The following is a 25,472-nucleotide window of genomic DNA, read 5'->3' as shown; positions in this document are numbered from 1 at the left end:
TTAAAAATGCTGAATAAGGGAGAATTCTCTCTTTGACTGTCTTCAAGCTGAGACATCAGTCTTCTTTTGTCTTTGGTCTCAGAGTAGAACTTAAACCACTGGCTTTCCTAGGTCTCAGGTCTTTGAATTTGGACTGGAACTATTATGCCATTTACTCTACTAGGTCTCCAGCTTGCCAATTCCAATTTTGGAATTCTCAGCCTCAGTTACAAGTGCATGAACTACTGCCTCATTATATATATATATATATATATATATATATATATATATATATATATATATATGTGTGTGTGTGTGTGTATATATATATATGTATATATGTGTATATATATATGTATATATGTGTGTGTGTGTATTATATATATATGTGTGTATTATATACCCATATAATAAACACATATGTATATATATTTATTATAGTTGTTATATAGATTATATCTCTCTGGAGGATCCAGACTAATACAGGTAGGGGAAAACCAAGGTGAACTTGGAACATTTTGTGATGCCAAAAACTAAGAAAATGCTCACAAAAAGATGGGGCCATGTCCAAAGGACATAGGATCCAGTTTGAAAAAGCTCCAGAGCAAGAATGATTTAGAACAAAATTAATAATGGGAAGAGAAAGGGCAGTTCCTCATTACTTTTAAGGAGTAAGGGAAACAGAAAGTCAGCATTGGAACAGAAGAGTAATAATTTTTGCAGGTAGGATCCACCAATGGCTGCTAGAATTAGTGGACAGGTCTGGGGAGAAACAGGGTATTTGCAGAATTGCAAACTATCTTATGACATATTTATTCATTCTAAAGGGAAACATTATAACATCACATTGTAGAGCTCTTTAATCAAGTGATCAAGTTAATCACCAATAATAAGACATACTGACATTATGTACCACTAAGAAATTACATCAGTGCTATGGTAATCTTGTCCAAAATGCATATCTTCACTCTAATCATGAGGAAACATCAGAAAATACAAAGATAAAAGATACTCTTTAAACTAACTGGCCAGTACTCTTCAAAACTGTCAAAGTCATTAAAAGCTTAGAAAACTGAGGAACTGTCACAGATGGGAGAAGGCTGAGACATGACAGCTAAATGTTATGTGTCGAAGACTGAATCCTGGAACAGAAAAAGGAAATGAGTGAAAAAAAGACTGGTAGACTCCTTTGTCTATAGTTTAGTTAATAGAATTATATTACTGTTAATTTGTTAGCTTCTGTAATTGCTCTGACAATGCAAGATGTCAGCATAAGGGGAGGCTGAGTGAAGGTCATGTGAAAACTCTGTATTATACTTGCAACTTTTCTCTAAATGTAAAATCATTGCAAAATAAAAAGTTTCAAAAACAATCACCTTTTAAAATCTGGCAGCAGAAAGGCCACTGATGACCACAGTGAGACTGCAACCATAGTAGAGTGGCTCTGCCAGGGACTGGGACTAAGAAAATGGAGATGACTAGGTAGAAACATTTTTCCAAGATTGGTTCCTATGGTTCCTAAAGGGTTGAAGTGAGGTAGTTTGAGATCGTTGTTGTGGTTGTCATTGTTGTTTTTCTTTTTAAGATGAGGGGCATTTTAGGATGCTTAAATGCTGATGGCAACGGACAGTTCAAAGATAGCGGTTTGGTTGCTACAATTTAATGTTTGTTGCTGAGATTAAGTGGAGGGGGGCGAAGGTCAGATGCACACAGGTTTGAGGAGAGAATAAGTATGAAGAAGAGTAGTTTGAGAGAGGTAGAGTAAATTGACCTGAGCAACACAGTAGGATTATAATGGGCCCATCTGAGTTTGGTGATCATAAATTTACAGGAGGCCACACTACTATGATTCAGGACAACCGTGAACAGACCTGTTTACTTAGGTACAATATTTGAGAAAGTTCTTTGTAGAATGTGTCCACGGTAAGATTTTATCAGATTGGAAAAGAAGAAGACCAAGGTTTTTAGGGTAGATTGAAAGGGAGAAAGGCAAAAGAATTTGAGCATTATTGTTTTCAAGGTGGACATAGAAGTGAAGAAAGGAAAGGAAAATAAATAATGAGAAATAATAAAACAAATGAAATGAAATTAAATAGATAAAAAATCTTAAGTGTGCGAGTCAACAACTCTATGGCATATGGATCTGATGTATCCCTCCCTCGCAGAGACACACCGGCCAGGGCTGGCGTAGGGCGTTCCCCGAGGTCTGCTAAGGCAGGAACAGGTGGTCATCTGCTCTCCGGGTTCTTACTTTTTCCTTTTTCATTCTTTATCCCTATGAGTCTATGACTTAAAAACAAAACCAAACAAAATCCCTCTTTTTTATTATCTTAGTGAAATTCCATGGAGGAGTGAAAGTAAATGAGTATTTTTAATCCATTATATCACTTGAAAACAGTTCCTCTCCTCTACTTTACCCCCACAGATAAGGCTTATTATTCCCATTTCTCTTTTCTGCTGACTTTCCCTAGTGGCTTGTGCTCTTGTATATTTGATTTTATCCATTTATTTAAATACATATGTTCATTTATTTATTCAAATTCATACTTTATTGAACTTGATCTCTGCATATACTGGGTTCTAAATTAGGGATGGTTTTCCTCCAGAAAGAAAGTGCATTTGCTTCCTTCATAACCAGAAGTAGACCAAGATAAAACCTAATTGGTACCCATCAAATTCATATCCCCAACTTTGATGCAGACGTTAGGCTTTCTTATTCACTTACAACACTGATATTGTCATTTGACCCAGGGATACTCTCCCTTTTTGTGTTACTTATTCTATTAAATTTCAGGGTTGTTTTTTTTTTTTTGTCTTCTTTCCTTACATTCTAGCAGGCCCAGTAATGTATTAAAATAGTCTGTTTTAATGTATGCAGAATCTATTATATATTAAAAGAGGTACAGTCTAGTGCCTATCCTGGGATACTTGGGAATAGGAAATGTGGTGGAACTCTGTTCTTAACTGTGAAATGAGGAACAGGAAGGTCATATGCTTTAACAGAAAGAAAGAGGGCTGTGACAGCACAGACCAAAATTGAAATCTTGAATTCAAATCTTAGTTTACTATTTACTTGTGGAAAGACTTTCAATAATCAAACTAAACTTACCTAATTATTAATGAACATGAAGAGGAAAATAATTATTCATTGCAGAGCTGTGTGGACTAGACATAGTAAGTATAAACATCTAGCAAATTATCTTTTCCTCAACTTGAGCTTCTAATATGCCTTATCTCAGTGAATGGTATCAAATGCGTGTGTAGAGCTCATCTGGGTACTAACAGCTGAGTATTTAGTTACAATGCATTCATATTCTTAAAGAGTGTTCAGTCCTAGAAACATGCAGTTTTATATATTCTTGTGGTTGGATTAGTTTTACCTAAGTAGAACCTGACTGAAAGAAAACTCGTAATTAAAAATGCAGCAGAAATTTAAAAAATTCCAGACAAGTAAAGTCTCTAAGCAGATAGCAGATTTTCCTTTTGATTCAGGTACATTCTAGTATTAGTGTTCAACCAAACAATAATCAGCGTCTCAACATTTCAAGAGAATGGTTAATTAGAAGTTCAAAATCAACATTCAAAGAGCCACATGTGCAAGTTTGACCTGGCTCTGATACAAGCAAGGGTTGGTGGGGTTAATAGTGGGAAAATGTCTAATGCTGCTTTTCTTCAATGAAGGTCTTCCTGGCCCAGAGCTGCAACGTCAAGGTCTCTGTCTAAACCAAAAAATCTATGACAAATAGCAGCTCACACCTGACAACAGTCAGGGTTTTAAACTCAACAGGGCAGGGATTTGAAATTCTGCCAATCCTTGCATTTTTCTGTGATTAGATGTATTTTGCAAGTTTACAAGGGCTCCAAAGTGGATTCAAAGCTCCATGGCTTCTTATAATTTAGCACTGCCCTTCTGGAATGGACTGACTAAAACTCAATTAACCATAACTTTAAAAACTCCAAATCTTCAGTTAAATTGATTTTTTCCTAAACATGTCATTTTTCAGCTTAACGATAACCCACAACCCTCGGACCAACTAAACATGTCATTTTTCAAAAAAATGGAAAAGGTAGTCACAAAAAGTGCAAAAAGAATGAACTTATTTGTGAGATAGAATAATATAATGGCTAACACTACAGACTCTGGAGCTAGACTGCCTGATTTACCATGTCGCCTGTATCCACTTATTCACTGTGTGACCTTGGAGAAGTTAATTAACCTAGATGTGCCACAGTTTACTTGGCTGTAAAATGGAAATGAAAATAGTACCTATCCCATAGGGTTGTTAGGAAGATTAAATGAGTTAATTCATATTAATAAGAGTGTTTAGAACAGTACCTTACACACTGATGCACTTAATAATTATTACTTTATTATTTGCTGGCAGCTTACAGGGTTTACATTCTATAAATAATTTAATCTAATGACCCTCCATGACTTCACTGTAGTGAAAAACTGATATTTAGAATGATGATGCCTTCCCCCTATTTTCAAGCATTTAAATCAATAAAACTTCTTTAAGGTAAACTCTATACCTGATGTGGGCCTCAAACTCACAATCAATTCCAATGTCAAGAATCACACACTCTTTTGACTAAGCCAGCCAGGTACCCCAAATTTCTTCTTATGTCTGAAATTATTCATCTTCCTCTCCAAACCGTTTCTTCCTCTGCCGTTCCCTATCACACCACCAATTGCTTAATTGTTCAAGCCTTATACCTGGAAATTATTAATTAATTATCATCCCAAGTCAATTCTACTTCTGAAGTAATCTGCTCATATCTGACAATAAGCCATGTTAATTGTGTCCTTATTACAGACATGTTAATCTCTTGTCCTTATTACAGACATGTTAATCTCTTGAAGTGTAGATTTGAGCATGTTCCTTCCCTGACTGAAATGAATCCCCAAATCCTTATGAGCTACAACCTCCTTTCCAACATTGTGGGTATCTCTTCTTCTCTCCTGGATCTCAATAGGATGGAGGCAGAGGAGAGAGGAAGAGAGAAAGAGATAAAAAAAAAAAGGTAGAAAATAAAAATACAATAAAAAGGAACAAAAAGAAGAAGACGTCATGTGGTTGAGGCTTTGGGTGTGGAGTCAAAAAGCTAGTAAAGGTTGCAAGATGATTTATGCAGTGCATGTTGCAATCTGGGGAACTCCTTTAATCCATGCGCATAGCCCCATGAGGTCAAAATATTGGACAGTTTCCTCACAACGAGAGATACATGCAAATTCCTTTCAGTGTAGAAACAATCTGGATTTTCTCCTTAATTGCCTGATGTAAATGCCCCTTCTTCTTGATAAAGGGGTAGATAAAGGATATTATCTAGAGGTCTGAAGATGGGAGGAGAAGGCTGAGAATGGCATTTCACTTAAAAGAAACAATGGTTTGTATCTTTAGAACAAGTCTTTAATAGCTTTGTTTCATTCATTACTACATAGATCTCTTAATCACCAAGAGAACTGATTAGTACTACTCTGATGATCTACTTAGTGGGTACATCAACAGTGTTTATATACTATTTTACCAACTAGTTATCTCCCTTGGACACAGAGTAGAAATGAAATCAACAAACTTAGCTTACCTTTGTTTGCTTGCAACATCAGTTGTTACTTGTTATTTCACATGGGGCCTGAACCAGTAGATAAGTGACTACCTTATAGTCAATGACCTAGTTACATGGTATATTCTCCTGCAGTGAGAAAATTGTATCCTTTTTTATATTGGCCTCAAAAGTTGAATAAATTAAGGGGACCACAAATTCATTCTTATTGCCCGAAATAATGTAAATGTGTGTGTGTGTGTGTTAAGAAATAGAGATTAAGCCATACTGACAAATTATATATGTAGGAAATATGGAGGTTGTTTGATAAGACCATACATGACAAATACTGTCCCTTCCTTGTTTTAGCCTATGTAACTGTTTTGCTGTGGTTGACATAATATAAAATTCTCAGAAGACTCCAATTCACTAAACAAGCGAAGAATCACTAGAGTGGGGAAAAGATGAAAGTGAGGATAGAGGGGGAAATTTCCAACCATTTTTTTTAATGAACTTGCTTCTTATTTGCTATTTTATTGTCACTGTAGCTTTAATTTATAAAAGCAGTGTGGTGATATGCTGTCATTCCTCCTGAAATTTCTCAGAGAAGTTAAGTGACTTGCCCCTCATCATGCTTGTGAGTGGTGGAGAGGGTTATATTGGAGTTCCTGTCATTTTAAAATCCTCTACACTGGTGTTTTTCAACTTACCAGCTGCAAACCACTGGAGGGTTGCAGCAAAAATTTTTAAGGAATCCTCAAATCTTTGTGTATGTATATATTTTTTCTTGATCCACAAATCAAAAGATACTATGATTATCACTATTATCATGCAGGAGGTCTACAAAATTGGTTGACACTTAAAAAGAGTACTCTTCTTACCAAAAATTGAATAAGTAAAAGGAAACCATGGCTATATATTTGTGGTTGTCATATTTTGGGGTTTCACAGATCAATATCACTATCATTCATTATATGTTTTAGAACTTAAAATTATAGTCTTTTAAATAACATGAATTTACTTTTATGTAAAATTCACTTATTGATTCCTCCATTCAAAAATCAGTAAAATGTTACCATGGGCCAGGACTGGCATCAAAAATGGCATTTGGGAACCCTGCTTTTTACCTTACAATGCAAAAGAAGGAAAAAAGAGTTCAATGGACTCTGTAACTTGTTAGGATGGCTTTTAAAAAAGAAAACATACAGATGAGGGTTCTTTATCCTTCTCTGGGCTGACTCTTACCTGGCATCACTCATTGGTGATTACAGCTACCAGCCAACTATTAGTTTCAGCTCTGAGAATTGCCACCTCAAAGATTAGTGATGAAAATCGTAGCTCACACTAACTAACTCTTTCTAACTCAGAAGTGATTTATCATTATGGGTTAAGGAAGACAGAAGAAAAGAGCACATATATATTTTGCCTATTCTTAATCTCTTGTCTTGTCGGCATGGATTAGACAAGGAGTTACGTTAGTTAGAAAAAAAATTAACCTGTGCTAAGAAAAAAACCTGGCAAATATGGAGAGATCAACTGATTTGTTTATTCAATAAACATTTGCACAATGCCTACCTTGGACAGACACTGTGAAGAGAATATAGCCATTAAAAACAAACACCAGCAAAAATAATCTCTGCCATGAAAACACACAGGAAATGTACCTAATCTAGAATAGCAATAAAGGGAGACTCATACATGGCTTCTCAAAAGAGATAACATCTGAGCTAAATCTAGAAAACTTAATAGGGATGAGGCAGAACACTTGTTACCAAAGTGAATAGCATGTGCAAACAGGAAGCTTCTTGACCATCCCTTTTGTCATCTCAAATATAGTTCATCTTTGTATACATCCACCATCTTGAGATGAAGCCAGACCCTAACCTGTAAGGAGGGGGCTTTATTACCTGTCAGAAGAAATGACTGCCCTGCTGTTGCCTTGTAAGGCCTTTTCTTAGCTAAATGAGTAACATAAACAAGGACAGGACAACAGGGATGATCCTGCTGCCAAATATTCTCATACATGTGGCCAGGCAAAGGGCCAATGCTAATCACAGCCTCAAGCACCTGCATACCCTCAGCTGGGGGGCTCTGTTCTCAAAGAGAAATTCACATAAGGCCTGTCAGCACCTTGCTGTCTGCCTTGGGACAAGGCTATCTAGGAACTTGCCTGAATGTTTCCCACATGCTACAAATCCTGCTTCTCAACATTTACATAGTTTTCTGATATTGTAGTCCCAAACTGTAGCACAAAAGAATCCTTCACAACCTATTCTGAGAATTCAAGCACCTCCACAAGTTAAAAGGAGGCACCTGTGCGATGCTCAGAGACATATGTGAGGAGGAGATTCTTCAGTTAAACAAAGGCCACCTTAAAGGCAACCTGTGCAGTTGCAAAGGACCCCGATATACAGAAAGGACCCCATATTTGGTTCAGTACTCTGTGGTAACCTTTGTGAAATTATGGCAATTTTTTTTTAACAAGGAAGCATTCATACATCTTCATTTTGCACTGGGATCCACAAATTACATAGCGGGCCCTGAGTACTTTCCCCACTAAAGGGGCAATGTAGAGGCTTGTCAAGCTCTATAAGAGGACTTGAAATGGAAGAGTAGGTTATAAAACAGAGAAAAGTAAAGGTAAGAATACAACTTTATAATTTGTAAGGAAATCTAGCATTGTTTGCTAAGGCAGAAGCTCATAATTTTAATTTTTCAAGCCATTCTGAAGTTTGTTACTCAGAAACACCCACCTTATTTTATTGTGTAATGGATCTTATGTATTATTTGGCCCCTTTCTGTTTCTTTAGTCTGGCAGAGTGGCCCCAAAGACATACACTTCAAATGGTTCCAAAAGACACACATGTCAAAGAACCACATAAAAATGTACCACATCGTGTCAAAGCCCATTATCAAACAGCGTTCTCTGTGCTGCTTTATACTTCAGGTCCCAAATGACAAGAGATCATTCTCATCTTGTATTTGTCTTTACAACCTTTACTCATCATTCAGTTCCTTCTCAACCACAACTTGAGCTCTCCTTGTGGTAATGTTACTATCAGTCTTTCCTGGCAAATATCTTTTCACATCACCAACACCTTCATTTTTTATAAGGACTGGCTGCATAATTTTCAGGGCCCAGTGCAAAATAAAAATGTGGGTCCCTTGTTCAAAGCAGTAAGAATTTAAAGGCAGCATCAGGAAGAGCATGAACCTATGCACTGGGTCCTAAGTGTGGAGCCTATGTGACTGCACAGGCTGAACACCTATGAAGCCGGCTTTGATTCTCAGAGGCCACAACTGGAGCATGTGTCCCATTTCTTAAGCAATCACTGCTAAGTGGGTTGAGTAGTTTCAGCTTAGACTAAGAGCAGCTTCTCCGGAGCTGGGCACAAATTAATCTTCCTTGAGTTGCATGGTATCTGGGAGCAAGGATTCATGACTAAAACCAAGTTTCTTTTGAGTAGAAGTTAGGAAGCCACTGTCGCTGAGTAGCCAACAACAGTATCCACCACATCATGTGTCCATGACTAAGAGGAGGAGGTTTCCTTCAGAAACTCCCTTTGATGTAAGCCCTGGTTTCCTAGGTTTCCTTGATTTGCAGATCAGATCCTACCAACTTAAGTCTGCCTACTCTCCATTCCCAGGCTCCCACGCACTTAAACCTCTCCCCTGTTGCCAACCCCTTCTACAGGTATATGCAGGGGTGAAAAGATGGGATTCCCATACTCCTGATTATCATCAAAATAACAGACCAAGGAACCAAGACTAACGACCATAAAAATACAAAAAAGTCAAATAATAATAGAAATTTAAAGAAATATATTACTAATTACAATTCACATGTTAGTGTTCAGAGTAAGTGGAAGTATTGTATTTATAATGCTGGGTAGAGTCCTCAGTAGGAGTTTACAAGGAAAGGGGATTTTAAATGGGGACAGTTATCAGTGTTGGGTGCTGTGGAAGGCATTTTGGAAAAGACTAATTCACAATCCACAGTGGTAGAATTCTCATACAGCAAGTTTTGATAGTAGAATGAGTCTTTTTCAAGAGATAAACATGTTTGTTTGGCTAGAGCAGACTGAACAAATCACTTGAAAATGTCAGTGGTAAAGTCATGCAGTAGAAAGTTATTACCAGGAAATCAGATCCAATACAAAAGGCAACAGTACAGTTTTTAAAGATGTGTACAAACTGTGAGTTTTTTGCTATTGCTACTCTCTTCCAAACATTCACTCTTCATCTGGCTAGAATCCTGTTCTGTCCTTAAGACCAAGCTCAGGATCTATCACTGCCAAGAAGCCTTCCTTGAACCTTCCTTGAACCTTCCTCAGTCTCTAGTATCTCTCAACCCAGCTGAAAGGGACTTAAGAAAGAGAATGCTCCTTCTCCACTAGCTCAGTGCACCTCATGATCCCATAATGTAAGGATCTATTGAAGTGTCTCTCACTCACTGGACTATAACTCTTTGAGGCAAGAAACTCTACCTGTTCTTATTTATAACTTTTGTGCCTTGATGACTGATGAAATTATCTTCTATCAACATAAGCATTCAAGAATGGTTAATACAATGGGAACATACAGAAGAACAATAACTTTCAATAATTTATGTGTGTAATTGCAAAAGAATGCTCAGAATAAAAGAAAACAATATGTATAAAAACTAGGTACTTTTATACTATTGGTGACCTGAAGGGGGTATTAGACTGGATGTAGATGAATATGAGAAGGCTGTCAAAGATCATTTTAAGATACCTTTCCTTAAGATCTAGAATAACATATAATAGAGTCTCTTAATTTATTCTTAATGGAAATGAGACTGTGTAATGACAGGATTTTGTACTCAAGCTTATGAAATCTTCTCCAGCCTCCCCTTCTTCATATGTCAATTCCTTTATCTTAGTCTTTTTTCAGAGGTTTTGGTTCCCGATATTTGAATATTTACATTTCTAGTCTCTGCAAATCCTTGGAATTTGGACCTTATGTCAGTTATGATATAATTAATAAACATTTATGGGAAATATATGACCCACCATCTGGGCATGAGTGAAATTAAGTAAAGTGGAGACTGCTTTGAGCTCCTGTATGGCATGATTTATAAATAGTCACAGAACCCCAAATACAACCAGATCTCCAAGTTGCTACTGAGCTAGCAAAGACAAGGACTCAGAAAGCTGGAAGGTGGTTTCTTTAATCATATTTAAAAAATGATTCTATAGGACAATAGCCAAGGGTTTTCCTGATTATTCTAACATAATTTTGCCATTTGGTTTTTCCCTTCATACTAACTTTCATGTTAATTCATGCTTGATTCCAGTGTGTGTGTGTGTGTGTGTGTGTGTGTGTGTGTGTGTGTATTCTAAAAAGAGTAACTGTTAACAAAGTAATAACAACATGAAGGGAAATGGATAGTAAAGTTTCTAACTTTACCTGCTTTGTTTAGTTAGATTTTTTAATAGTAAGGCTTTTTCACTAACTTTTTCCTCTCTTGAAAAACTGAAAACCTGTAAATGATTTCTGAATTCTAACATCATTAGGAGATAATTTACCCTCCGCTAAGATTAGACACTATAGGTAAAACTTCTAAATTAACTTCATTTTTTTGGGTAGATACTTAGTGGTGTAATGAAAAAAGAATCAAAGTACTTGGAAAATATGAGAAAAAAAGGTTCTAAATCTAGAGCCTCAGAGTTATCCGTGTAAGCTTAGATCGCCATATTAAGAGCAAGGCAGTAACACATTTAGGTATGAATACATAATGTGTGTGAATTATAATTCTAAACATGTTTCTCATATTTGAGAAAGTCAAATATGTTTTTCATGTGCTCTCATTCTCAATATGTTTAATTAATTGTACCTGATTAGAAATAAAAAAAAATGAAAGACATACTTTGAATTTCAATGATCCTCTGTAAAGAAATAACAGCATTCACATTCGGGGTTTGGTGGAGAGTATCTTCTGCAAGCGGCTCCAGCTGCAAGAACAGTAGATAATAATGAGCAGAATATTATGACTTTATAGTAAGTCTGACAGAAGCAAAGCAAATTAAACAACCTAAAAAAAAGCCTGCTCCAAGAACTAGTTAACATTTTCATTTTGCTGATAGCAGTTCTAAAAGTGTAGCCAGTTTTATTTCCTGTTTTGCAGCCATGTACTTGAATTCCAAAGGGCTTTCTATTGGTCACAAAACTAATCTACGAAGTCCCTGAAGCAGGTGCATGTCTGTGTATTATTCATTAAAAATCTGAGTTATTTGTGTAATTTTTGTGGGTTCTTCACAAACCAAATTCCATCATGTCTGTATAGGCAGCTGGGCCCTGCAAACAAAACCTCAGGGAAGTTGCAATAGACAGAATGTGGGCAGTCTGTTATCCATACTTTTGTAGTATTTTTACATCTAGCCACGTTATTACACTTTTAGACACTTCACAGTAGATGTAAGACACAGCTGCTCTTATTTAACTGATGTTAAAGAAATGGTAGAGAAAATGTTCAAATAAAATTGAAGCTAAAATAACTGCATTTGAAAAGGGAAATAACTGTGCATTTCCATTTAACTTCTACTACATTCATCATCAGGCAGATATCCATCGGGAAACATGGGACAGATTCCTGTTCTGGAAATATATCATGATCTTCTGGAATTACATTGATTTTTCATGGACAAGCTTAGCAAACATTGCTTTGTGAGAAATGAAGAGGAGCTTTAATTTATGGATTTTTCTGGCAGAACTAAATCTGATGATGCATCCTGGGAATACCTTGGTGATGTTGCTTGGTGTGTAGCAGCAGAAACCCTATACCCAGAATCTTGCAAACAAAATTGCTGTCTAGCTATTAGAACCCAGAAAACAAGGAAAGTAATAGTAACAAAGGTATTAACAAACAAGAACTTTTCTTAGAAAATCTGAAGTTAGTGGTCTCAATTTCAAATTGCTGGTCAAATTATAATATGGCTTGAAAAGGAACCAATGTCACCAGACATTGTACTGAAACATAAACTCATCTATGTCTCTTTTTCTGTAAAAAAAAAAACCCTAAAAACTCAGGAATTCCAAGTTTCCACAGCACATGTGAGTGAATCTTCCCCCCAGGGTCTCTCTGAATTGATTATTCTATACTTCAATCATGAAATCTAAAACAATAGCACCTTTCTTCCAGATGCCATAGGATAACCGACTAGCTCAGGGATATTTATACATGGGTAAATTCACTAAATACAACTTTCAAGTTTTTTTTTCAGCTGCCAAAGAAAAACCTTTATAACATCAAAAGGTTATTTGCAATATAGTTTAGTGAGAGAGAAAAAAAAGTGTCAGTGAAAAGGTTCTGTAATCTCAAATTCTTAAGTTTGCTAAAATCATTTTTTAATCTGGTATTTCATATAATATCTTCAAGAATATGTTACCCTAGTAACACCATCTTAACTCAGAGGAACTAATGAATCATAGGCAGTAGGTTACTTGGAAAACTTACTCAAGAATTAGATAGGGTTGAACTATCTTGTCTATACTCTTTCCTTTCACTTCTGTCTCAGGGCTTAGAGAACACTTTTAATAAATATCAGGTAGAATTTACTAACAAATGTTTTGAAATATCACTCTATGTTGAAATATCTAAGAACAAACAATGAGGTGATTTCAGCATATTTAGTTCTTCAAAAAGCTCTCCTGTGACATTAGGGGAAAAAAAGCTGACAAACTGAAAGGTGCGGGCTACTGGAAAGAAAACTATAGGTACATCATTTAATATAAAAACCTCATTTCTGGAATTCTCTTGCAGTGAGGTGGGTGGGTCATTTTTAAGATCTGGGTTATGTAGAATGTAAAGGTAATTCAGGGTGTTGAAAGGACAAACACAAACAACACTAAACCTCTAATTTGGAATTGTCAGTTAAATACGATAAAGGTGTGTCTGCTGGGAAAAGCAACCTATCTCATGACTGGTGGGGTTGAACCCCGTGTGGGGCTCTGTGCTGACAGTGCTGAGGCTGCTTGGAATTGATTCTCTCTCTCCCTCTCTGACCCTTCCTGCACAAGAGCCTGGACAATCACACGCTCATGCTTGCTCTCTCGCGCGCTCTCTCTCTCAAAATAAATAAATGTTGAAATAAAATATAATAGGGGCGCCTGGGTGGCTCAGTCGGCTGAGCATCTGACTTTGGCTCGGGTCATGATCTCACGGTTCATGAGCTTGAGCCCTGCATCGGGCTCTGGGCTGACAGCTAGCTCAGAGCCTGGAGCCTGCTTCGGATTCTGTGTCTCCCTCTCTCTCTGTCCCTCCCCTGTTCATGCTCCGTCTCTCAGAAATAAATAAATGTAAAAAATTTTTTTAAATAATAATAATAAAATTTAGTCAAACACTTAAAGAAAAAAGCAACCTAGAGAATTTAAGCAATTACACTGATAATTTAACCCCCCATGAACTTTTGCCTGCATGCTTTTAGGTGAATGTCATTTGGAGGATTTAATCTTCAATAAATTGCCACCATTTCCTTCATTTTCAGGGTCTACACACAGACAGAGATGAATTCAGAAAGTTCTGCATGTAGGTTCTTTATTTTTCCTTGGGTAGCTCTGCAGAGAAGGTAATAGGTAATACTGAGTTGGTAAGAAAGCAAGCAGCATTTAGGGTCTGTTTTCATATAATTAAACCTTATAGAGAGGGACCACAGAATTGAGTTTTCTAGAGTATTTGTTGATTTAATCATTCAAAATTATAAGCTCTAAAAATATCTGATTGAAGCATCTATTTAACAAATATGTATAAGTATTGGTCATTATTATTAATCTAATAAGTAACTATAATGAAATAATACTAAATGAATAGTCATTTTTCTTAAATTTGGACAAAAACTGAGAATATACAGTAAAACTCTGTTATGTATTTAGTTTGGCTGATAAGATGAAGCAAAAACATTGGCTGTTGAGGCTAATCGATGTTACTAAGAGTTATTAAATGATAAATAAGGAAGTAATTGTGTAAAACAGTACTTTTGTATGTAAAACCTATGGTAGATAAAGCAGATACAGATGAAGAAAATGTCACACATCCATCATGCTATCTTTGTTGAGCAATTCCATCAAATGATGATAATTATTATGGAGTAATAAGACATACTAGATAATTTTAACACAACCTCTTGACACATGAAGTTCTCATTCAGCTTTATTATATCTAAAGCTTAAAAGCAACCATTACTCACAGAACTTCTTTATACAAATTTTCTGATTTAGTAACAGGGAAATTTATTTTTCTATGTTTTTTATAGAAAATGGCAAACCAATGTTGATATAATTCAAATGTTTACTAAGTTTCACATATAATGTAATTTCTAAGTAGTAGAGCTATTTTAAAACACCATAAAATTGTGGCTATCATCATGTTGTAAATAAGTTATTTTCACATTCTTTAGAATCAGATCATTTAATAAAAAATCATTTTAGTTGGCTAACCTGAATTTATAGAAATAGGCAAAAGTATTCTTGGAGATGCTCTTAAGTTTTAATATTCACTCTATACTCATGAAACATGAAAATCAACTTTATTATTTTAATGATTTAGAACTGAACAGAAAAAAAGCTAAACAGAGATTTTTCAAATCGGTACATTAATCAAGCAAGGGATCTACTAACTACCTTTGTTAGCTTTTATGTTTCCCAAATATGCCAAGTATTTTCATACTTTTATGCCCTTATTTATTGTTTCTTCTAAATTCTATTTTCTCTCTCCTTATTTGGATTGAGGAAACCTTACTAAATGTTCTGAGGACCAATACAAACACTGTCTGCTCTGTGAGATCTTTTCTAAAATTCTCTAATAGGGCAAATTGCTTCTACCTCTATTCTTTGTTTCCATACAAATATTCTTGTTTACTCTACACATTATTGTAGGAAGCCATGTCTTCCATTTTCTACTTTGTTGTGAGCCATTTAAAGGCAAATATACAGCCTGGTATATGGTGGGTATTCAAAAAAAATGTTAAATGAATGAAGGGAAGATAATTGAAAGAAAACATAAAGAGGTTGCCTTTGTTCTGCACTCCAGAGCTAACAGATCTAAGTGGAGTAGGTTTTTTTTCTTGGTTACCTGCTCTAGTTAGGGCATGGATTTAGGGTGAAAGAATAACTGATAGTTCATTTTTAAATCAACATAATGGATTTTTAATTAAAGTTTTAGTTGGTTTTTGAACTTAAACTGACTTTAAAATTTACTATCAATTTCTTTAAACTTCATTATAAATTCCAGTAATGTGTATATGAATAATTTTGTATAGACTTTCTACATACACAATTATATCATCTGTGAATAATGAGACATTTGTTTATATCTCTTTAAACTTTTCATGTTTTATTTCTTTTTCATACCCTATTACACAGTCTAGGACCACCAGTGCAATGCTAAAATGAAGCAGGAAAAGTGAGCATCATTTCCTTGTTTTCAATTTCAAAGAAAAATTCCCACATTTCACCCTTAAATCTGATGCATACTATAGAATGTTTAAAAATATCCTTTATCAATTTAATAAATTTTCCTTTTATCCCAGTTTGCCAGAAGTAGTTCATCATAATTGGGTGTTTAATTTATCAACTGCTTTTTAGCATCTATCAAAATGGTTATATTTCTTCATCATTCTCTTAATATGGTGAATTATAATTATTTATTTTGGAATGTTACTATGTTATGTTCTTGGTTTAACATAATTTTGTTTATTGATCTTGACTTAAACTTTCTACTCATTGATTAGTAACATCTCATTTCTCTTTCCCTCCAGCTCCTGACAATGACCATTCCCTCTCTCATTCTATGAATTTGATTATTCTAGATACCTCATGTAAGTAGAATCATCCAGCTGGACTATTTCACTTAGGTAATGTCTTCAACATTCATTCATGTTTCACATATTGCAAAATTTCTTTCCTTTTAAAGGCTGTAAAGTATTCCATCATATGTATATACCACATTTTCTTACTCATTCATCTTTCAGTAAGCATTTAGCTTGTGTGCACATCTTGTCCTTGGTTAGTGGTGCTGCAATGCTCATGGGAGTGCTAATATCTCTTCAAGATCCCGATATTGCTCTATCATACAGCAGTTATATATTCATTTTTTTGAGGGCCCTATATACTGTTTTCCAGAGCAGTTGTACCATTTTGCATTCCCTCCAAGAGCATGCAAGGGTTCCAATTTCTCTACATCCTTGGCAACACTTGTCTTTGCCATTTTTGATGAGTCTTACTGACATGTGAGGTGACATCTCCATGTGGTTTTGACTTTCATTTATTGATGATTAGTGACATTAAATAATTTTTTATATGCTTTGTGGCCAGTATATGTCACCTTTGGAGAAATTTCTGTTCAAGTCTTTAGTACATTTTTAATTCAGGTTATTAGCATTTTTTTTTTTTTTTTACTACTGAGCTATTAAGAGTTCCTATATTTTTTACTTTATCAGATATATGGTTTGCAATTATTTTCTCCAATTCCATAGATTGCCTTTACACTCTGTTGATTGTTTCTTTTGCTATACAGCTTTTTAATTTGATACAGTCCTATTTGTTTATTCTCTGTTTCATTGCCAGTGATTTTTGTGTCATACCCAGGAAATCATTGCCAAGACCAAGGATCATGAAACTTTCCCTGGTTTCTTTTAGTTTTACAGTTTTGGGTTTTACATTTAAATCTTAATACATTTTGAGTTTATTTTTGTGCATGAGGTAAGATAAGCGTCCAGTTTCATTCTTTTCTAATAGATACCAGTTTTCCCACCATTTGGTCAAAAGACTACTCTTTCTCCAACACGTACTCTTGGGACCATATATGTGTGGATTTATTTATGTGCTTTCTATTCTGTTCTCTTGGTCTCCAAGTCTATCTTTATGGCATTGCCATACTGTTTTAATTACAAACCTTTGTAATCTATTTTGAAATCAGGAGGTATGAAGACTCCAGCTTTGCTCTTCTTTTTTAAGACTGATTTGTTTATCAATGGTCTTTTGTGCTTTCATATGAATTAAAAATTTTTTTATTGTTATAAAATATGCCATTGGGATTGGGATATGGATTGCACTAAATATATTGGTCACTTTTGGAAGTTTGGGCATTTTAACAATATCAGGTCTTCTAATCCATAACCATGGATTATGTTTCCATTTGTCTGTAACATGTAATATTGATTCTGGTTTAATTTCAGATGGTAAGAGGTTATACTGTATATGAATTCAATTAGTTGAAATTTATTGAAATTTGCTTTATGTCCCCAAATATGGTTTGTTCTTGAAAATATTACAAGTGTCCTTGAAAAGAATGAGTTTCTGTAGTTTCTGGGTATGGCTTATTATATATTTTAATTGGGGTGAGTTTATGAAGGTATTTAAATCTACACACCTCCCACCCCTTTTATTATCTTCTTTCTCAATCAGTTTCTGAGACAGGTATGTTAAAATCTGTCATTATGATTCTGGTTTTGATTATTTTTCCATTTGTTTTTTTTTCAACTTTTGCCTGATATGTTTTGAACCCATATGATTAGATACATAACTTTTGAATTGTTTCATCTTCTCAGTTAAAAGAATATTTTAGTACTACAAAGTATCTCTATCTCTAGTTCCTTTGCTTTTACCTTAAAGTCCACTTTACCTGATATTAATATAGCCACAAAAGTTTTCCTTCAGTTAATTTCTGTAGTTTAATTTTTTCTTTTTATATTCAAACTTCATCATTATATTATAGAAAGTGTTCCTTTAAATACAATGTGATAATCTTTTGTTCTTATTGGTGAACTAAATCCACTTGTGGAACTGCACAAGCTGATTCTAAAATTTTAGATAAAAACACAGAAGGGACAAATGTAGCCAAGACTGTCTTGATGATAAAAAATAAAAGTGAGATTTGTTCTATAGGATATCAAGATTTCTTATAAAACTACAGTAGTTAAGGCTGTATAATACTGTCAAAAGGACAAAGAGACCTGTGGAATAGAGAATTAACTATATTTGCCTGAGTATACAGACAAGGATACTAATGTTCAGCCATTAAGAATAGATAGTCTTTTCAATAAATGGTGTAGGATCAACCTAATTCACATTAGAAAAAAAAGAGCACATAAAAACTTAACTTCTACTTCAGGCTATACGCACGTTCAATTCCTGATGGACTACACTGTTAAATGCTGAAGTCAAAAATAAAGCTTTAAGAACAGAATAAGGAGAATATCAGAATAACTTTGGCTATACCCAAAGAAATCTTTGAAAGAATACAAAAGAGCTAATCATAAGGGAAATTATAGATTATACATTAAAAATTACTTTTATTTATCAAAGGACATAATTAAAAGGATAAATAGACAAGGTAAGTCACCACATAAGCCAACAATAGAATCCATAAAGAGCTGCTCAAATCAGTAAGAAAAATGATAATCTGAAAGTGGACAAAAGACTTAATAAAATTCAAAAAGGAGATATACATATAACCAAAAAGTAGATGAAGATCTGCTTTACTTCATTAGTATTTTGATAAGACAAAACCATTATGAAAAACTACTACACATCCAACAGAATGTCTAAAATTTAAAAAAAAAGATTGACAATACCAAGTGCTGGAAGTATATAAAACAATGGAAACAGTCATATGCTGTTGGTAGGTATATAAATTGTGACAACCACTCTGGAAAAGTTTGTTGTTATCTACAAAGACTAAACACATGCAAATCCCACAACCCACCAGTACTACTTTTAGGTATATAGTCCAGAGAAATGTGTATACAAATGCACCAAGAAACATATATTAAAAGTCCATTATAGCATTGTACATAATGAATCCCAAACTGGGAAAAATCTCTATAGTCATTAAAGCAAAATAAATAAAGTGTGGCATTTTCCTAGATATTCTTTTCATGAAGTGTAATACTACTACATAATAATGCAAATGAATGAACTATAGCTAGTTGCAATGACATGGATGAATCTCATAAACATAATACTGAGCAAAAGAAGTTATATAAAAAAGATATTAAATGAATCCATGTATATAAAGTTGAAAAACTGGAAAATTAAAATCTTATGTTGAGAATGGGCATACTAATTGGAAAAGGAAATATGGGGTCTATTGAAGTGTTGACATTATTTTATATCTTGATTTGGTTGGTGGTGATACAAATGCCTGTGGTATTTCATTGAGTTGTGCATTCATACCTTATACAGCTTTCTGAATATTTTACAACTAAAAACATTTTAAGAGGACAATATGTTTTCTGACATAAAAGAATAGGGAACTAAATCTGGTTCTTGAGTCCATATTTTTCTACATATTATGGTAAATTTAGGTAAAAAGTGAAATTGTAGGTATTTCAGCAAAATAAGTTATATTCTTAGATAAGGGCCACAAAATTCACCTACAAAAGGATTAAAAGACCCACTCTAACATGCAACAATTAAGTTGTGAAACTTTGGAAGAATACGATGATCAAGACCAAAAGGATAAGGGAAGCAGTTTGCCATACAGGCCTGACCTTCCATGCTGATGAACTATTATCAATTCCCTAGTGAGGAGGGAATGGTGGTTAAAACTCAACTTTCATTTAAATAATTGTCTTGGAGATGTCTGCAATTAGTTGTATATGTTTAATTTGATTGCTTAAGTAAATCTGGTTATAATTTTATCCATACTGTGATTCATGAGTCATTCTCAAAGTAATCTTCTTTATTCATTTGAAGTCATTAAAATCTTTGAGCAAGTAGATGGAAAAAAAAAAGTCAGGATGGATTCCAGTGATAGTCCAGTTAGTACACTGACAGACTACTGAGATTATTCAGATTGAGTCTGCGTGCATCCTACCTACATGTGGATGACGTCACATAGAATAAAGGAACATCTTTGGCCAAGAGGAGTGATATAAATCTAATGAGTCTTCTGAGACTATTAGGAGAACCAAGAAATAAAGAGTACAGTCATGGCCATGGAGCCCACATAAAATATTAAAGGACTCCTTGAATAAAATAAAAGCCACAAGTGGGCTAGATTCCGAGATTATTCCTGAGACCAGTGCACTGTTTACTGAACTTCATCCAAAGCTACCATGATACAATACAACAGCTAATGAATGGAAGATGGAAGACTATGAACAAATGCTTCTAATCACGCTCATATCCAAATAGAATACCATAGTTTCTATGACATTTAACTATGACAAATTTGGACTTAAGGATATACGTAAACACTTACAGCAAGAACTAGCTCAACAGTTAAAAATGAACTTAAAGGTAAAAAGGAGGCATAGTGGTTTAATGGAAAGAGAATAATGAATACAAGTAGTTGGATAATTTATACTATCAATATTTTAATCCTTGAGATAAGATTATAGATACAATAAAAAATATTTCAAACCACAGTTGAGTTAGGAAAATTATATATATAATTTATTAGGGAAATTTTATATATATATATATAAAGGTACATGTTAAGATAAAGTTTCAATAACATTGAAAGCAAGTTTTTTCAGTGCTTTATGTGTAGTTTCCTAACACAATGTCCACCGTTGAGACATTAATTTTTATAAAGAAGACTTAGTCTATTCTATATGCCAAAAATCCTGTTTCCTTGTCCCTGTTTTTCAAAGAAGTTTAAATTTGATAGTTAAACTTGCTAAGTCCTTCTGCTAATTGTGTTTGATCCTTTTTTCTTCTCTCATGTGTTTTTACATTTTCTCTCCTTTAATCTAATTTACATGTTTTTAAACTACTTTTTCTTAAAAAGTTTTGTTGTTGTTGGGACGCCTGGGTGGCTCAGTTGGCTAAGCATCTGACTTCAGCTCAGGTCATTATCTCACGGTTCATGGGTTCAAGACCCACATCAGGCTCTGTGCTGACCAGCTCAGAGCCTGGAGCCTGCTTCAGATTCTGTGTCTCCCTCTCTCTCTCTCTCTGCCCCTCCCCTGTTCACGTCTCTCTCTCTCAAAAGTAAATAAATGTTAAAAAAAAAAGTTTAAAAAATTTTTGTTGTTGTTTAGTAAAGCGATTTGTACTACAGTCTTCCAAATGTCGATTTTTCTGTTAAGATGACCTGTTTCACATCATGTAGCAATGGTGTGCTGGCAAATGTTTAACAGAAATAGTTATACTTTGTAGCATTTGCTGAATTCCATGATGACAATATTCCCACAAAGGCCTATTTCAAGATATCAGTGTGATGTCACTGAACTCAGATGTGAGTAGAGATGCACATACAGTTAGCTCTCACAATCTATTGAAAGCCAGCTCCAACATCTCAGTGATAGACTATTATTTCGTTTATTGATAATCAGGAGAAAACTTCCTAATGATTATCTCCTTAGTGATTTTTTTTCTTGTATGAGAGTCTGCTTTCTTCAAAAATCATACACTGTTTTGTTATTATTTCACCCCCAGCATGGGGCTTAGTTGTTCAAGTCTTCCATATTTTCCACAGAAACTCCAATTCCTTATCATATTCCACTCCACTGATCCAGCCTCATTATTTACTTTTATTCCACTCAAAGTAGCCTCTCCTGTGCCCAAAACAAAACAAACCCAAAACAGAGCCACCCACAATTCTGTCTTAATGTCTTTATCTATGTATTTTTACTATAAGAGATAAATCCTTTCCTTTGGTTTTAGCTTGTCAAAATCTCATTTTTATTCAAGACCAAGGAAGGTTAAATGTTGTATCTATTAAAATATTCCCCCATCCTCAAAGTTAAAAACAAAGGGTCCTATGTTATATTCCCAAAGTACTTTGTTTATATTGCTTTGACTTTTATTTGTATTAGAACTTTTGCAAATAAAATAAATGCCCAATAAAAGACTATTGAATGAAAGGGCAGATAAATGAATGTCATAGCACGTTTGTTTCACCACAGATGATAAATGGTTTCTCTCTTTTATTGGTAACCCTCTAGTTAACATTCCTTTTAACACCTTCTGAAAAGCCTGAAGACAAACAGTATGTGGAATGTACATGATAAAGTTTTGAATCATCCAGATAACTCTCTTTTATTTGGCATTTGCTAAAACAGATAAACAAACAAAAAATCCACATATCACTTTGGTTCTGCTTCTCATAAGCTTTGTAAATACAAGAAATGCAGCATATGTACAATGGAAAGTATCTTCAAATATTATTTTCCAAAACATTTTTACTCTTTTTAGATTATTCATACATTCCCTTTCAGAGTGTGGATAGGTTTCAAAATCTAAGAGAAATCCATGGGAAAACATTGTTCTGTATTATCATACAGTGTCCCTGTATTAAATTCTCCCTTTCTCTACTCATGAATTCCAAAAATTGAAGAGCTTGCAAGGTTTGCCAGCCTCACACTGATTCCCCAATGGAGTCAGTCATACATAATCTGAAGGATGAATAGAAGGCAAGACTACTTCTCTATTCAAAATCTAAAGCAAACAAACCCCTGATGACCAACTTGGACAATACCATCTAAAAAGCTCACCTCAGGGGTTGTTGTCAACACCTACTTCAGTCACTTCAAGGTAAATTTTCAGCATCTTTAGAGCAAAAAGTCACCTTGGGAAGATTATGAACACACACAACCACTAAGTGTAATCACTGTTGCTGAAATCCAAGCCAGATGAAAGCAGCTGACAGGAGACAGTTGCTATTACAAATAAGAGAAAGGAGAAAAAGGAAAGGAGAAAGAGAAGAAGACAGGAAGGGAGAGAGAGAGAGAAAGAAAGAACAAACAAAAGAAAGGAAGGAAAGAGAGAAAGAGAGAGGAAATGAGAGAGGGAAGAAGAGAGAAGGAGGAAGGAAGAGATGGAGGAGGAGGGAACAAGGAAGGAAGGAAAATGAAGGAAGGAAGGAAGAAGTAAAAGCCACACCCTAATGAGAGTTAATGAGATTTTTAAAAAGCTATAATTGATATTTGATAGCATTTTAGGCTGACAGATGGTAGCTACACTTGTGATGAGCTTGGTATAACATATAGAGAAGCTGAGTCGCTATGTTACACCCGTGCAACTAATGTTAACATTGTTTGTCAACTGTACTCAAATAAGAAAACATTTTTAAAAAAAGAAAAAAGAAAAAAAACTTGCCGTCGACTAGAATATAAATGGTGAACCTTTAGTACCAGAACCTATAGCTTCATTTAGTACCAGAGGCTGTAGCTCCCATGTCTGCAGCATTTGTTTTTTCTTATCTAACAAGCTTAAAACTGTCATTTATTCTGTTTTGACAGGTGGCCTTTTAATGGCCATGTTTTCAACTTACTACCCAAGGCTTTTATATGTCCTCTCCTGTCTTTTACCTGCCTGAAGTTTTTCAATGTTTTTGTTTTAGATTCCATAGGAATGCCAAGGGCTGAAGCTTTTCTCACCTTTTGGGAGTATTTCTTTCAGGAGAAGCAACCCAGGGTGCTGTTAATTGGCTTTGCACAACATTAGGCAAATTTGGCTTTAAAGTAACTGTGCCATGGTTTGCTGGCCAGCACAAATGCAGAGTACCAAAATCAGTTTCTCTGAGAACCTCCCAGTTTGGTTTAGATATTACCAATTCTAAAAATGATGTAATTATGTACATAAGGATCACTGACGCCATTTCAAACAACCGGATTCTTCTCATTTAGATAGTCACTTCTGTTTCTTGCAAACCCCAAGCAAGTGTTTTTAAGTGCTTCACTGAAGAAGTTAAAAAATATTCATCATACCCTGATTGGATTGATAAGTGTATATTCTGAACTTTGCCAAGAACAAGAAAAAAATGGACTTCTGGTATGTTTTCAAAATCAGTTGCCTCAAGGAATTTTCTGTACCATGCTCATATTAGTTTTAATTCAACAGTGTATTATTTTGATTGACCTTGTGCATATTTCTTTAAATAATAGCTAAAAGACATTTTGCTAACTAGATCACTTTCATAATAAAAAATATTTAAAAAGAAAATTACCTATTTTGGTCATGTCACTCAGATAACTTAATTTTTAAAAAATTAAGGTTTTTGGTACCCATCTATATATTTACACTAAGATGCAGAGCCAAGAATTCCTGCTGATTTTATAATTCCTTTAGGTTATGTAATACATATTATTCTGCTGATAATAAGTCAAATGAAGCAGCATTTTGCTGTATTGACTAGGCCTGGCCAAGAACAACAAGGAAAAGAAACTGCATTCAAAAAACTGGCAAAATGTTTATGAATTCTAATCCTCTGCACATGAATAAATACATCTGACAAAGTGCAGAGTCCCTCAAAAAGGCCCTTCTTGACCTTCCTAATTTGAGTTCAATTGCATGTTCAGTGTTGAGAAGCCAAAGTAGGTTCTGCCAATGTTTTAAGCTCAAGCTTTACTACATCTTGCTATTTGTAAAAGTAAAATCCCAGATAATAAGTTATAATTGCCCTATTAATCATTTGAAAAGGGAGTTTGGAGGGAAATTGGGATCTGAAATTGCAATAATTGGTAACTGAAATATTTCAAAAAAATTTTTTCTTTTCTCGACTTTACTATGTATAACCACTGTGAAAACTACATGTATGCACTTTTCAAAATGGTGAGGTACATGCAATATGCCTTATTATATATTGCTTTTTCTAAAAGAATGAAATTTAAAACTTCAATGCAGTCATGCTGTTAGTCATATGACCTCTGAACTGAAAAAATATATAGAAAGCCAGACCGTGGATTATAAATTATATTGTCAATGAAAGTGAGAAGAACTCTTTGTTTCTCAAGTTGTTTCAAGTATTACGTTTTCATTTCCTTTTTTCAAATGAATTATAATGCACAACACACATGTATTTTTCTTTCATTTTTCATTTTAGAAAAATCCTTCTTTCCCCTAGCTTTGTTCCTCTGCATACTGATAGACATGACACACCGAAATTTACCTTTCAAAGTTCAATATACCAAACCATCTGTTTCCCTTAAAGAATCTTGCAGGAAATTTATAATCTCATTTATATTCTGAAGAATTCTCAA

General features: G+C 34.6%; 1 protein-coding gene across 1 annotated transcript in view; it reads right to left on the bottom strand.

Moving 5' to 3' along the window:
* Positions 1-25,472, bottom strand: part of HDAC9 (histone deacetylase 9) — a 912,954-nt gene that overhangs the window by 39,128 nt on the left and 848,354 nt on the right. Inside the window, exon 26 of the mRNA XM_029929772.1 lies at positions 11,414-11,498. Within this exon, the coding sequence (XP_029785632.1) occupies positions 11,414-11,498 (85 nt within the window). The remainder of the gene's footprint in view (positions 1-11,413; positions 11,499-25,472) is intronic.

This window comes from Suricata suricatta, chromosome 2, assembly GCF_006229205.1.
Source record: "Suricata suricatta isolate VVHF042 chromosome 2, meerkat_22Aug2017_6uvM2_HiC, whole genome shotgun sequence".
NCBI classification, from domain to species: Eukaryota; Metazoa; Chordata; class Mammalia; order Carnivora; family Herpestidae; genus Suricata; species Suricata suricatta.
The sequence above is the reverse complement of the archived record's forward strand: the minus strand, read 5'-3'. Positions and strand labels throughout refer to the sequence as shown.